Below are 15,147 nucleotides of genomic sequence, written 5' to 3' on the forward strand. Positions count from 1 at the left end.
GATGCACAACCAGTATTGTTTTTTTTTTTTTTTTTGTAAGGTTTGTTTGTAAGAAACTACTTAAATGTCCTAAAATAACTAAGGCTTATTCCTGGATTAATCTAAACCCTGTCCGGGAAACCACCCCAAATTCATGTATAGTTAAATTGCATCTTTCAGCATATGTGTAGCACTGTAGTTCTGTGAGGCATTCACAGATAAAGAAAAAGACAATAATGCTCACTTGAACTTGAACTTTACAAGAAAAGTAAATTAACTATTAAAAAGTTTTTCCTTTAAAATGTTTCTAGAAACTCCAAGTGAAACTTATAAAAAACACACAGTATGAAGGAGGTCATCAATTATGAATAATGAATAAAAACAAACAATTGAGTAAAACGAATCCATTTTATTTTTACATTTAAGTGCTGTTCACATGATAAAGACAACAATAACTATAAAGAAATTGTTTTAAAAATGGTTTTATTCTAAAGAGAATAACTGAGTTCACACCACAACTAACGATAAAGATACAATATTGTTGGGATCATTTTCTGGACTTTTTTTGTCTTATGAACAATAAACCAACGACAGCCAATCAAATCTACTTGAATATAAAGTGCATGTGCATTTGAAATGGCACTGTGGAGAAGCTCATTGCTGAGGTCCATTACATAAAATTACTTCAGGTGTCCAGCGCACTTGCTGCATCTCCAGAAGCACAGACGGACGTCACTGCTTTCTCTTGAATTTCTCAAGTTCATCGTTGACTAATTTACATGTGATGGCGTTTTGAACCAACGTACAATGAACACCTGAAAACACAGGAAGTGGTCAGTGATTTATCAAACCAAACTACCAACCTTTATTTCCCGAAAGCATTGTTTGTCAAATGTAGTCGCAAGTTCTGTGGTTACAACACAGATCACAATTCATGTGTTTCCTGAAACAATCATTCCAACAAACATTCATAAACTACAGTATATCGCAGACTTATTACAGCTCAAGTTTCTTATTAGTCTGACACATAGACGTACACAGATCATATTATTGAGGAAAAGTAGCAAGCAATATGAAAAAAACATCAGGAAATAAAGCCAAAAAAACTTAAATATGCCATGTCCGTTATTTGATGCAGTAAACTGATATTTATTCAATCTCAAATGGATTCATTAGTTGACGTTATTACTTTACCATCAATGTGACGTCAATAACTCATTCCCCTTCAGCTTTTTATTTTAATGTTCCCCGCCAGCATTTTTTGTGATTTTCACAAAATGCCTTCCTGGAAAATGTTCTTCTTTAAATGTATAAACATGCAAATAAAAGAACAGACCCTCTGCTTTCAAACAAAAAAACAGGGAAAAAAGTTTTATCCTATCTTCATGTCTCTTTTTATTATCTTTCAAATATGGGTAGGTTTCCTCAAAAATAATTTTTTTTTAGCAAAAACCTGAAATGATTGCATTTTTGTAAAGGACTTTTGTTAGAGATCAGATTAAGAACGATTATCAAAACAGTTTATGTTGAAATAGTTGATGCTTCAGTTTTTTTTATAATTTGGTTAAGGGCGTCACCCAGTGGATAATAGCAGAATTATAGATTACCTTAAAAACTCGCCAGGAAAGCGTCATTAACATTAAAATGTTTTCTCTTAATTGACAAGATAACTTGTCAATGGCGGGGAAAGAGTTAACTGTGTTGTTGGGTGGTCAAGCAGTGAGAGAAAACGCAGATTTAGTTGTCTGGTACGGCTGTAAACATGCATGAAACAGAATAAACAGAGACTCACCAAGATGTCCGACCTCCACAATGTTCCTTTCTTTATCATCAAAAAACATCATGTCAGTAAACTGGACCCCACTGTCAGATTTAAGCCTTGAGACAAAACACAGCCATCCGATTCAGACTCAGTCACAGATGTTATAGCATGTTTTTTCAGTAAAGACAAATAGACATTTTAAAACAAGATCAATATATACATGTATGCAGAACTGTTTACAATATTTTTTGTTTTAATATTTACAAATCTTTAAAAAAGTTTTCTCTGTCCTATTGTGATCATTTTGGTTCTCTTTTAAGCAAATCAACTAAAACTTGAATTACCATAAAAGTGCTCCAGAAAAACTGTGTGGAGAACGGATTGACATTTGGGATGCTAATATTTTCCAATCTCTCATTCCTGCACCTTTTAAAGTGAGTGACCTTTGACCCGGGGTAAATCTCCTTGAAGGAAATGTATTGGTTGAGCTTATAAAGTGACAGCAGCTGATTGGCTTCCTCCATTTTGCTGGTCCTTTGAGAAACACAAAGGGCATTAAATATGACATCAGTGGGTACATTTGCATTATTGACAGATAGACTGATCATTATTTTTTGCCAAAAATTAAAGACGGCTCTCCTGAAACAAACAGCTAAAACCAGAAGAAGCTGGTGAGCTGGTTTTTGCTGGTCTCACAGCCTGGTTTCAGTTGGTCTAGTCTAGATCTGTTTTGGTGACTTTTTAAGCTGGAAGATCAGCTGACCCACCAGCTTTGCCAGGCTGGAGGGACCAACTTAAACCATCTTAAGCTGGTTATATCTGTTTTTAGTAGGTAGTATATCAATCTAAGCCAAATGTTAATTAGTAGAGTTTCTCAATTGGTTTTGCTTCAGGACGCAGATTATAAATTAGACTCTTTCTCTGATGTCCACGATTAAAACGCTGTGACTCATATATATTTGGGTAGTGATTTTCTGAAATCTTACCCTGATGCGATGCCAATCTTGAATCCTTGGCTATGGAGTGAGCTCAAGATCTTTTCAGTATCGTCGTAAAGAGAAACTTTAGCAAATCTTGAGTCTCTCACAGTGCCACTAGAGAAAAACCAGCAGAGATTGATCTGAATCACACTTTACATACGAGGAAATAAATACACCTTATTCATACTTTAAGTTACCTGTCATCTATGTGGACTGGAGGACAAACATAAATATCCACCCAAAACGGCCATAGGGTGTAATCTGATCAAAAACATTGAAGCATATAAACCTTTATATGATGTTAAACATTTTTGTGCGTCAAAACCTTTAGCTGACAAACTGGAAGGTTATTGTTAACATTCATTGTATTTATACAGCACTGTTACATTGATTTTAAACAGCCAATCTAAAAACAACTAAAACCAACCAAAGCTGGTCAAGCTGCATGGTTTGACCAGAGAGGGTTTGATCTTTTTTAGCTGGTCTTGCTGGCTAAACATCAGCTTAATTCAGCAAACACAAGATGACCAGGTTAGTTTTGAGAATAACAGCTTACAAACCCGCGATTTAAAAAGTCAAAGGATAGAAGAAATACAAACTTTCAACCAGACAAAATATAAAAGAATTGAAAACTTACCAAGGTCAAAAACTATTAACTTGGGTTTCGCCATCTCTAATCAGAAAGTAAGGTTTACACCCTTTAAACAAAAATGCGGAACATCACACCTGCACAATAGGTGTTTCTCAATAGGTGTTTCTCAATGTCAAGGATACTTCCTTGGCAGGACTCGTCTTTCCAAGTCACTTCCTTCAGAGGCGAGGCGAGGCTCCTCTTTAGCATTCGGAAAACAGGTAAATGTAACAGGCTAGCAAGTGCACGTCATTGCATCATTACGTAAGTAAAAAGGTGTGATTTCAGCGTGATTTGAGAGCGCAAAGGATACACATATGAATCCTTTCCTGTACATGGGATATTTTTGAACGAAGGACTCATTCCTTGGTTGCCATTCTGAGTGAGGATCCTTGACATTGGAACAGTTCTTCAACGGAAGAATCTTCCGAAGCCAGAATTGCGAGAATGCGACATCCGTCGAAGAACTGTTCCAATGTCGAGGATCCTCAAAATTGCAACCAAGGACTGAGTCCTTCGTTCAAAAATATCCCATATACAAGAAAGTATGCATATGTGTATCCTCTGCGCTCTTTGCGCTCTCAAATCACCCACAATCCTATGCGCACAGCACTGAAAGCATACCTTTTCACTGACGTAATGATGCAATGACGTGCACTTGCTAGCCTGTTCCATTTACGTGTTCTCCGAATTGTAAAGTGGATCCTCGCCTTGCCTATAAAGGAAGTGACTTGGAAAGACCAGTCCTGCCAAGGAAGTATACTTGACATTGAGAAACAGCCTGTATATGGGATATTTTTTTGAACGAAGGACTCAGTCCTTGGCTGCAATGCCGAGGATCCTTGACATTTCGCTAAGAGTACCTTTAAAGTAGATTTAGTTTTACAGTCCTTTAAGGGGCGTTGTCCTGGAGTGGGCTTATCCTAGTCACAGACTAAAATGCATGTTTGAGCTGTTTCAATTTCAAAACAGCTTGCACTGACATATTAACATAGCACACCAGTATTGTTTCTGTCAGGTTTGTTTGTAAAAAACTACTTAAATGTCCTAAAATAACTAAGGCCTACTCCTGGATTTATCTAAACCCTGTCCGGGAAACCGCCCCTTGCAAAGATCATGTACTGTATAGTTAAAATGCATCTTTCAGCATGTTAGTTATGTCTAGGTTTATATGTTAAATGTAGGGATGCACCAATAGGATTTTTTTTGGCCGATAGCGATTTAAACAGACAACTTCTGGCCGATACCAATGCCGATACCGATATTAAACACTTGTTTACAATACTACCTCCTCTTGATATTTCTGCAGAACACTCTTGCAAAAGGCGATTTTTTGATATTTTTCCGAGATTTTGAAGAAAGCCCAGACCGCAGACATTTTCCCGAAATACTCTAGACCGCATGGTCACGTGAATGAGTAATCTTGCGTGATTAACTACGTGATTTATTATTTTTTCCCCTCATCGCACGTCTGACAAATAAATTTTTTATACAACTTATTTTGTTTTGGGAAGTATTTAATTATTTTGATAATTATTGTTAAAAATGCTGGATTATGCAACAGACATACAACTCATTGACTTTATGCTGTTAGTTAATAAACAATCTGTATCGGCCTTTCTCGTGCTGTTGCCAACATGCCGATGGTTTCAAATTCATCAAAAATCGGCAGCCAATACATCGGTGCATCACTAGTTAAATGTTTAACACTGTGGTCCTGTGAGTCCTCCACACATAAAGAAAAAGACATGCTCACTTGAACTTGAACTTTACAAGAAAAGTAAATTAACTTTTTTGGCTTATTAACTTTTTTATGTAGTTTAACTTATTTATATAAAAGTAACTGTAACTGTTGTCCCTTTGAGTTTTTGGGTGGTTTAATTTATTTTTGTAAAGATACCAGCACAAGAAAAGATGAAAAAATCCCTGATAATGCTGCCCTTATCTCATCATCTGTCTCCTGCCTCATACCCGCAGCTTTGCTGGTGCTCTCATCTCTGTGTCAGTAGGTCTCTGCCATTTCTCATTTCCTGTCTAATAAAATGACATAAAGCAGCAAAGATGTTACTGCCGTGTCCAGATTATGTCACTCTCTCACTCTCTTCAGACATGTCGATTAAATCCATCTTCTGTCCCTAAAGCCGGCAGTGAGGACAATGCCCATCAAAACCATCAGGCACTGCAGGGATGCTGAGAGAAGCTGTGTTGCTAGGAGACCATTAAATTTCAGAGAGCCATCTTTTAAGGAGATGCTGTGGATACATTGCTGAAAACTGCATGCGTGTGGAGTACTAATGGATCACAAACAACTCTAAAATGTCAGACTTACTTTTTCAAACAATCTGTCATTCATATATTACGTATAAGTGGTTGGAATTGGATGAGCAGTCACGTTTTGAAAGCTTAGTTGACACTTTGGCTTTTGAAGGACATATTAAACGGTCAATCCTTCTAAGTGTGAAAATAATGTTTTCATCTATAGTTATACACTCACCTAAAGGATTATTAGGAACACCTGTTCAATTTCTCATTAATGCAATGGTGTGATGGTGTGGGGGATGTTTTTTTTGGCACACTTTAGGCTCCTTAGTGCCAATTGGGCATCGTTTAAATGCCACGGCCTACCTGAGCATTGTTTCTGACCATGTCCATCCCTTTATGACCACCATGTACTCATTCTCTGATGGCCACTTCCAGCAGGATAATGCACCATGTCACAAAGCTCGAATCATTTCAACTTGGTTTCTTGAACATGACATTGAGTTCACTGTACTAAAATGGCCCCCACAGTCACCAGATCTCAACCCAATAGAGCATCTTTGGGATGTGGTAGAACGGGAGCTTCATGCCCTGGATGTGCATCCCACAAATCTCCATCAACTGCAAGATGCTATCCTATCAATATGAGCCAACATTCTAAAGAATGCTTTCAGCACTTTGTTGAATCAATGCCATGTAGAATTAAGGCAGTTCTGAAGGCGAAAGGGAGTCAAACACCGTATTAGTATGGTGTTCCTAATAATCCTTTAGGTGAGTGTAGCTCAACCTGTTGAACCAACAACTTGTCGGTAAACAACGCAGTGTAATCAAAACCCTTATAGAAAACTGTAATAATTGTAAGAAGGTAAAAATCAAAATTCACAGTAATCTCTCAATGTGCCCCGATAAAAAAAGTTTTAAACCAGCCCAAGTCTAAGATGGGTTAAGCTGGTGCAGTTGGTCTTCCAGCCTGCAAAGCTTTACTCATCACCAGCTGGTCTCTAATCCTGACAAGTGCACAAATCTCCTCTAAGACCATCAAGACAGATCCAGGTTAACCATTGCAAAACCACCTTAGACTGGACAGAGCTGAACACATTATGTTACTTTGTATGTGCCCATATGTTCATTCTCTGAAGAAAAAAAATAAATGCAAAAGCCGCTAAACGCCACCGTCACCAAAAATGAGATAATGATTGTAAACGAATGCTCTGAGCACGTACTAGACGTTCATCAAATACTTTCAGAATCCATAAACAGGCTGATAAAAATGTACAAAAAACATGTTAGATAGGGGTTTCCATCTTAGCTCTTCACATCTCTTTTCATTTACTTTTTCATCAGCTAGTACTTTCTATCTTTTAGACGGATCAATCTGCTCCTACATTATCTCCTCGTACTCGTCTGCTATCACAGTCATTTTCTTCTGATGGATTCACCTGTTCCTGCTAAGATTTGATTGACAGGCTCTTAAGTCCTGACGTTGTCTTACCATCTCATCCCTTTGCGAGCTTCGCTTTGAAGAGTCTGAATCAGCAGAGTATAAAAAACATACAGTAACATAACAGAACTTATTGCAAAACTTCCAAATTCTGCTGAGGTTTATGCAACCGTTTTGGGTACAAATCTAATTCATACCGCCCCACAGCACAGAAGAAACACTATCTGTTAATCTTCTCACTGAAGAAAAACTTTCAAAGTGATTTTGAGGGCAAGCAAGCATTTATTTGAGAATTACATATAATGCTTTAGCCTCAAACAATGCAGATGCGCATCAGCCTATATCCAACAGCAGATGCCATTAATAACAGCGCCCTAAACGAGACATCTCCAACCATGTTGAACCAACGATTATTACAATAAATGGATTTGTGTATCGTCACGTGTCTTTATGGCTCCGGGTGGATTTTGTTTTAACTACCATTGCATTAGTAGCCGAGGCGGGGGCTAGTTGTCACGTGGGGATGTTAATCTTGTTTGTTTTGAGTCAAATGTCCATTTACACAATGTATGTTGGTTTAAAGAGTAAGTAGAAATTGTGTTTCAAAAATAAACCAACCCTGTGAAATATCCAACATGGTCTGCCTTTTTTTCCAACAATATTCTGTGTCTTTCTGTGTCCTTCCAGTGCTATCTCATGCCAATTTGTATGTATTTTACAAGGTGGCTAATTTGTATGAATTCTCACGACCACATTCGTACATTTTTGTATGATTTGCCTTTGCTCCTGTGATGCTGGGATTATGTGTGGGATTTGTTATTGTTTTTCTTTTGTATGTTTTTGCAGCACTTCGTACAAATTCATACGAATTAGCCAACTCGTAAAATAACTTTTTTTTTTAGATCAGGCTGCTCACAAAGTTAAACATTTAAAATCTTCATTTAATAAACCACACACAAAATACCAGGGGTCTCATTTTTAAAACTGTGCGTAGGATCTTTACTAAATGTCATAAAGCCAAAAATATTAAGATTTATAAAACAAGGCAGTGTTCCCTTTATACGTCACAGATCATCTGCAAGTGTGCGTATATTATTAATCATCCTCACCCTGCAAGCCCATTCTCCCGTCAAATTTGTTTATTATAATCACAACCTTTGTGTGGGAACTGGTGTACACACGTTTTCCAGCCCTGGGTACGCACGGTTTATAAATAAGACCCCTTAACCGGAAGTGATGTGACCTTTTTTGCAGAATGCTGAAGTTTGGTGTGGAAAACCAGCATGGTCTCGTTCAGGAATTTGAACGAGTTGGCTAATTCGTATGAATTAATGGAATCATACAAAAACGTATAAATATTTAACCTTTATGTGTTGTTGGGGACGTTTTCATCCACTAGGTTTTTTTTTTGTCTTAATTTGGCCACAACTTTTTCTGTGTTTTAGCAAATGGTATGATTTCTGGTGACACATTTTATAATGACACATATTTTGAGAAAATGCTTTAAAATTTAAAGGTGCAGTGTGTAAATTTTAGCGGCATCTAGTGGTGAAGTTGCAAATTGCAACCAGCGGCTCAGCACACTGCCCAACCTTCGCTTTTAAAACACATAAAGAAGCTACGATAGCCACTAGCGGACAAACATTTCATTATCGGAGACAACTTAGTAAAAAAGTTTGTCCATTAAGGGCTTCTGTAGAAACATGGTGGCACAAAATGGCGACCTCCATGTAAGGGGACCCTCGGTGTATGTAGATAAAAACGTCTCATTCTAAGGTTAAAAAAAATAACGGTTCATTATAAAAGGTCTTTATACACCACTGATAATATAGTTTTGTATATTATTTAGCATTTCTTTCAAGAGATCCTTCTAAAAATTACACACTGCACCTTTAAAAAAAACTGCAATATAAACAATATAATGTGGGCGAATCTACTATCATGGTGATGAACAGTAAAAATTATAATTTTAACCCCTTTGCAAAAGAATAAAACCACCAACAATCAAGAATCCTTGATGAGGCAAATGAGGCAAAACAGCCACAAACAGTAAATGAGGGAGAAAAAAATTAAATCTGATGCTGCACAAAAACAAAAAATGCCTCAATGCCAATGCTTTTACTAATCTTTGATAGCCCGTCCACAATCATTTTTTTTATTTTTTTATTTGTCCTTTTCCCCCAAAGCAATTAAAGAGTTAAAATCATGGAATGTTTGTAAATACTTGGTAGTTTTGATCAGGTTGATTAACAGATTTATGCAAAATAATAATAATAATAATTTTCATCTGATACATTTTACAGCCTTTTAATTTAATGGATGTTTTCATCCACGCACAACACGAAAGGGTAGTGAATTTGAACAATGCATAAGGGTTAAAAAAACTAATGAAACCCCACCCCTAACCCCAACATCACAGGGGAAAACATGAATGCTGTTGTACGAATTAATACGAATTAGTCACTTTGTAAAATATGTACTTACAAAGTCCCCTGAGATTGCATTGGTAAATTCCCAACCATTTGTTTTTATCATCAGTGCTTCCATTGATTGGTAAATATGAAGTTCTAATAAATCAAAATTGCAACTTCCAGCATTTGGAGATGAGTTGTAAATAAACCAAAGTCCCATTTGGCCTGAACATTAACTGTAAATCTCGTCTCAGTTTTAATATTGAGATGGTAGAGGTACGACACGTTTCAACATGTATTTTTGAAAGTACAAAAACAAAAGAGCTTCTGTAAAATTGGCAATAACGTTACTCGCTTTATTTATTTATTTATTGTGTGTTTATTCACTTACGTTTCCAATAAATGTGCCGTCCTCGTGATTCCTAAGGAGAAAACCCAAGCAAATTAGAATCAGAAAATTGCATTTTACCTGCACTTCGGAAGTCACTCAATACAACGTTCACCATAAATGATCTAAATAAAGTTTATTTTAATCCTCGGCCCCACATCAATTTTCATCCAGTCGTCCTTGGGGTGAAACACTAGAACTTTAGCGCTTTCAACACCACGGTAGTTTTTCATAAAGTCGATATCTGTGGGCCTATACGGATTATATTGAAACATAAGAATAAGGTGGGATATGTGTTTCCTCGACAGCTCTGACAGATGACTTCAAGTTTTAAAAACAATGCAGTAAGATTAATGATTATCGGTTAATCATTCAAATTGTTATCTTGTGTCTCCTAAAGCAGCAAAGGTTCTCAGAGTCTGCAACTAATTTTCATGATGGATGGCAGAATTCAATTACCTTTAATGTGTAATTAAACTTAAAAGAGGCAGCCAATGGCTGTGATTTATAACATTAGAAATGTCCAGAACACAATCAGGATAGCGATCTATAATTGTCTAATTGAGAAAAGTTCTCTCTCTCTCTCTCTCTCTCTGAATGTCTTTAGGACTTTAGGAATGAGATTTTATGTTATCGTGGAAGCACATTTACATGGTTTCATTACTGAAACGTTCATCAGTTCTTTCAGGTAATTTAAATGATGGTACCGTCCCCATCTGTGACATACTGTAAATGGATGTGGAGGTTCTTCTACAGTATATCGCAACCAAAACTGGATGATTTCTAAGTGTATAAATATGATTTTTTTTGCCAGGTCTGGGATATCTTGCTCTCAGCAGGCAGAGATGATTTGCAATGATGTCAAATGATGTCAAGTCACTGGCTTATTTCATCAAGGTGTTACTGGGAATCGTATCTATCTGCAGTCGTGAGACTGTTGAACGCCTCCTCATGTCTTACAGTGGGTGTTCATACAGAGACCTGGCTGGGTTTTCAAGTGAACAATGCTTGTGCCCTCTTAAATAAAGTTATATAACACTTCGCCAATCAATTTGAAGTAAAAATCATTACAGCTGCTGTATTACAATTCATCAGAGTCTCAGCCAAAAAAAAAAAATATATATATAAAAGAACTGGCTGGAAGAAATCTTGTTTATAGGAAAACAAAGGAGAGCTGCTGTAATACATATGAGTAGGATGATGAAAAACATGTCTGGAACCAGATGTGTATGTACAGAAAATACATCAAATTACTTTGCTTATTATACTTTTAAATGACAACCGTGCAAACGGTCATATTGGAAAGCATCTTAGTTTAAGCATGCACTTACTTCAATATTGATCTACTTTAAATACACTATAAAAAAAAATTGTATGTTCAACCTAAAAAAAGTAAGTGTAAATTTTTAAATATTATTTGGCTCAACATTTTTACTAATACTTTTTATATTGAATAAACTAAAAAATTTAAGACAGCACGAACACTTACTTTTTTAAGTTGTACAATTTTAGATTTTCAAGCACAGTTAGTTACATACTTGACTTGTTTTCCTCGTTCAACATAAAACTATGTTTAAATAAATTATATTATTGCATTATTATTATGTGTTTTTATGAATGCTTCATTTTAATTGGTTGACATATATTTTAAGAGTGTGCATTACTATTCAGTAAATGCACACCTATGAAGTAGTTCCAGGTCTGTTGACCGCATTACAGTTCTACAGCGGGAAAAATAAGTATTAAGCATTATTATCAGTAAGGGGATTTCTAAGTTGGCTATTGACACAAATTTCAACCAGATGTAGCCATCAAGCCAAAGGTTGAATTCATACAAAGAAATCAGAACATTTAAGTATACAAGTTGAGTCATAATAAATAAAATGAAATTACACAGGGAATAAGTATTGAACACATGAAGAGAACAAGGTGCAAAATGGCATAGGAAGCCAGGAGATCACCTGAAATCTGTCAGTTTGGAAAGAGAAACCCTGCCCCCTGTCAGTAGTAATTGATATCAGCTGCTTTAGTCCTAATTGATGGCCTATAAAGGCTTCTCATTACCCAGGAGGCACACAGGAAAGACTTCATGATGGGTAACAGCAAAGAACTCTCAAAAATGTCATAATCTTATCGTTGAACAGCATTTTGATGGGAATGGTTATAGGCACATTTCCAGAATGCTGAATGTTCCAGTGAGCACTGTGGGGGCCATTATCCAGAAATGGAAAGAGCATCACTTCACTATAAACCAGGCACAATCAGGTGCCTCATGTAAGATCAATGTCCGAGGAGTCCAAAGAATAATCAGGAGAGTTCGCCAAGAACCACTTGGGCAGAACTTCGGGAAGACCTTGCATCAGCAGGTACTGTTGTTTCAAAGAAAACTACAGGTATAAGCAATGCACTGAACCGCCATGGTATCCATGCACGCTCACCACGCAAGACTCCATTGCTGAAGCATGTTGAGGCTTGGTTAAAGTTTGCTAAAGAGCATTTTGAGAAGCCTGTGGATTATTGGGACACTATAGTATGGTCAGATGAAAGCAAAATTTACCTTTTTGTCAGTCATTCTACACACCATGTTTGGAGAAGAAATGACACTCCCCACAACCCCAAGAACACCATACTAAAAGTAATGTTTGGGGTTGGAGGCATCATGGTTTGTGGCTGCTTTTCAGCAAGGGGTACTGGCAGACTTCATATTATTGAAGGCAGGATGAATGGAGAAATGTACCGGGACATTCTGGATAAAGATCTGCTACCATCTACCAGAAAGCAGAAAATGAAAAGAAGGTGGACATTTCAGCAAGACAATGATCCCAAACACAAGGCCAAGGAAACAATGAAGTGGTTTCAAAAAAAGAAAATCAAGTTGTTTGAATGGCCCAGTGAGAGATCTGAAGATCAACGTTCATAAAGTGGCGCAAGGAACCTTCAAAATTTAAAGACCATTTGTTTGGAAGAATGGGCCAGAATCACTCCTGAGCAATACAGACGACTGGTTTTTCCATACAAGAGGCGTCTAGAAGCTGTAATCACCAACAAAGGCTTTTCTACAAAGTATTAAATAAAGTGTGATCAATACTTATTCCCGTCTTGTCACTTTATTTATTATGACTCAACTTGTACACTTAAATGTTCTTATTTCTTTGTATGAATTCAATATTTGGCTTGATGGCTACATCTGGTGGAAATTTTGTGTCAATAGCCCACTTAGAAATCCCCTTACTGATAAAAATGCTGATGTGTCAAATACTAATATTTTCCCCGCTGTATATCACTACGTCAAGTTCAACTGAAATAATTACTTATTTAATTTTAACAAATAAAGCATAAAGAGATGTATTGAAAAAAATGATTAAAAACCAAATACAAATAAACATTGATTGCTACAGTACATATATTAAATTATAAAATATTATATTAGGCTATTATATTATTGGTTTCTGTCCATGAGGACAGCGTGTAATCATAAACCAGTATTTCTGTGAAATCTTATGGTTCTCTAAGCACAAAGGCCAGACATAATGCCTTTTGATGGTCTCTAATGCTTTGCACGTCATTACTCTTATTTCAGCTTGGGTCAGTGCTGGATGTCTTGGTTTATGAATGTTAATTTTATGTTTTTGTGATGGCTCATAATAGTTAAAGATCTTCCCAGCTCATTTGTGTTATAATGGCCATGGAACTTTGTCCCCTGACGTTCTCGAGGGAAAACAGCACATCCACACTCATAGACAAGTGATTGAAATACACGCATATCCAAATATCCTCATTTTGACTGTGATTAATTCTGGTGCTGACTGTTCCCATGGTGATCTGTTACTTTACTCTAAATGCGGTTTTAAAACATTTCTTTGATGTTGCATCATTAAAACCCAAAGTAACCTCCGTTTCCTTTGAGATTTTATTGTGTGGCAGTTTTGATTTAACAAGAGGTTAATGCTTAACCAAGAACATTTCTCATCCCAGTAAAACTGTTGCGTGCTCATTTTCACCTGCCATGCTTTTGCTTGGTTAAGCTTTTCAAATTCAATCAAAACAGAATTCTGGCATTTACTGAACAGATAAAAATATCTCTTTCTTTGCTTCTTGTATAGACTGATATGTGACATTTGAAGTTTAACATGCTTTTTAATTTGAACTTGCATTCAGAACTGCATTCAAAGTTGGTTCACCCAACATAATATCACAACTTTTAAAGTATTATCTTTGCATAAAAAGCAAGAGGCAAATTATATAAAACACGGGAACATGAACTAAAGATAGAAAAAACACATTCAATTAAGTGTCATTTAAATGCAATGGATGTAAATTCATAATCCTTAAGGCACACATACAATATAGAATGATGCATGAGATTTCTTTTATGCCTTCTATAAAAGTTGGTGATTTATTACCCAAACAAGCAATAGTCGTCATTATGATACAGTCTGGCTACGAGTAACTCACTTCTAACCAGTGTTGGGGCTAGTTACTCAAAAAAGTAATATATTACGTATTACATATTACTCTCAAAAATAGTAATGCCTTACTTTACTTTATTACTCCCTGGAGAAAGTAACTAGTTATATTACTAGTTATATTACTAGTTACATTTTTTTCTGGACAAGAATTTTTATTTGGGCAAGCCACGGCCAAGAAAATGCTGGCTTCCTTACCCGCTACAGGACGTGGGGCACAGCGTTCGGAGAAACATTAAAGAGTGTGCACTTCACCGTCAAGTTATTTTCCTTCCGTTGAACATAATAAAATATGACTGAATCTCCACCCGTCGAAACTAGCTTTCTGTTGCTGGGAACCTTCCTCTGAAAAAGAGCTTGCCGTTGTTGACGCTTCCATTTACCCGATCTGTCTTTGTGCTGCTGCCGCTCTGTGCTGCTGGCTACCGGGTGTCGACCAATCGGTGATGGTAAATGATACCTCGTGCCAAACTTAGACCAATCACTGTTCCATTCACGCCCTCCTCCCCTTCCCTTTTGTTCTCTGTGTTTTGTGCCTTGTGTGATGAAGGTGCTACTGGCGAATGTAACTTAAGTAACTAGCTTGGGAAAACTGTAATAATATTACCATTTTCAGACGGGTAATGCCTTACACTACTAGTTACTGAAAAAAGTAATTTTATTACAGTAACTAGTTACTTTGTAACTAGTTACACCCAACACTGCTTCTAACCAATATAAACTTGAATTTGAGTACACGTCTTTTTTGCCAAAATAACTTGTAAGATGTATGATACTTACTCCATCATGTAAGCAAAGTCAACAATCATTATAAGGTGTTTGCCTTTATT

At 36.6% G+C, this 15,147-nt stretch overlaps 1 protein-coding gene across 3 annotated transcripts; it reads right to left on the minus strand.

The window, feature by feature from the left end:
• Positions 1-393: 393 nt before the first annotated feature.
• On the minus strand, positions 394-3,526 carry LOC135750294 (magnesium-dependent phosphatase 1-like). Of its 3 annotated transcripts, none has more exons than XM_065269084.2 (6): positions 3,359-3,526; positions 2,919-2,982; positions 2,728-2,835; positions 2,168-2,275; positions 1,772-1,857; positions 394-794 (listed from the first exon to the last, which is right to left on the minus strand). In XM_065269084.2, the coding sequence occupies exons 1-6, from the start codon at positions 3,390-3,392 to the stop codon at positions 712-714; spliced, it is 483 nt and encodes a 160-aa protein (XP_065125156.1). In that variant the 5' UTR covers positions 3,393-3,526; the 3' UTR covers positions 394-711. The 3 variants fall into 3 exon arrangements, 2 of the variants coding, with proteins under 2 accessions (XP_065125156.1, XP_065125157.1); XR_010532683.2 differs by having other exon boundaries at positions 742-794; positions 2,086-2,275; positions 3,359-3,524; XM_065269085.2 differs by lacking the exon at positions 394-794 and having other exon boundaries at positions 1,731-1,857; positions 2,086-2,275; positions 3,359-3,524.
• Between the last annotated feature and the right edge of the window lie 11,621 nt (positions 3,527-15,147).

This window comes from Paramisgurnus dabryanus, chromosome 21 (assembly GCF_030506205.2).
Source record: "Paramisgurnus dabryanus chromosome 21, PD_genome_1.1, whole genome shotgun sequence".
Lineage (NCBI taxonomy): Eukaryota > Metazoa > Chordata > Actinopteri > Cypriniformes > Cobitidae > Paramisgurnus > Paramisgurnus dabryanus.

Bases quoted from the DNA above. Each gene is read 5' to 3' on its own strand.
- LOC135750294 (XM_065269084.2), bottom strand. From the start codon at position 3,392: ATGGCGAAACCCAAGTTAATAGTTTTTGACCTTG. The intron at 2,836-2,918 runs GTAACTTAAAGT...GTTTTTCTCTAG, and splicing joins CCAGTCCACATAGATGACAG to TGGCACTGTGAGAGACTCAA. The intron at 2,276-2,727 runs GTAAGATTTCAG...TGTTTCTCAAAG, and splicing joins AAGATTGGCATCGCATCAGG to GACCAGCAAAATGGAGGAAG.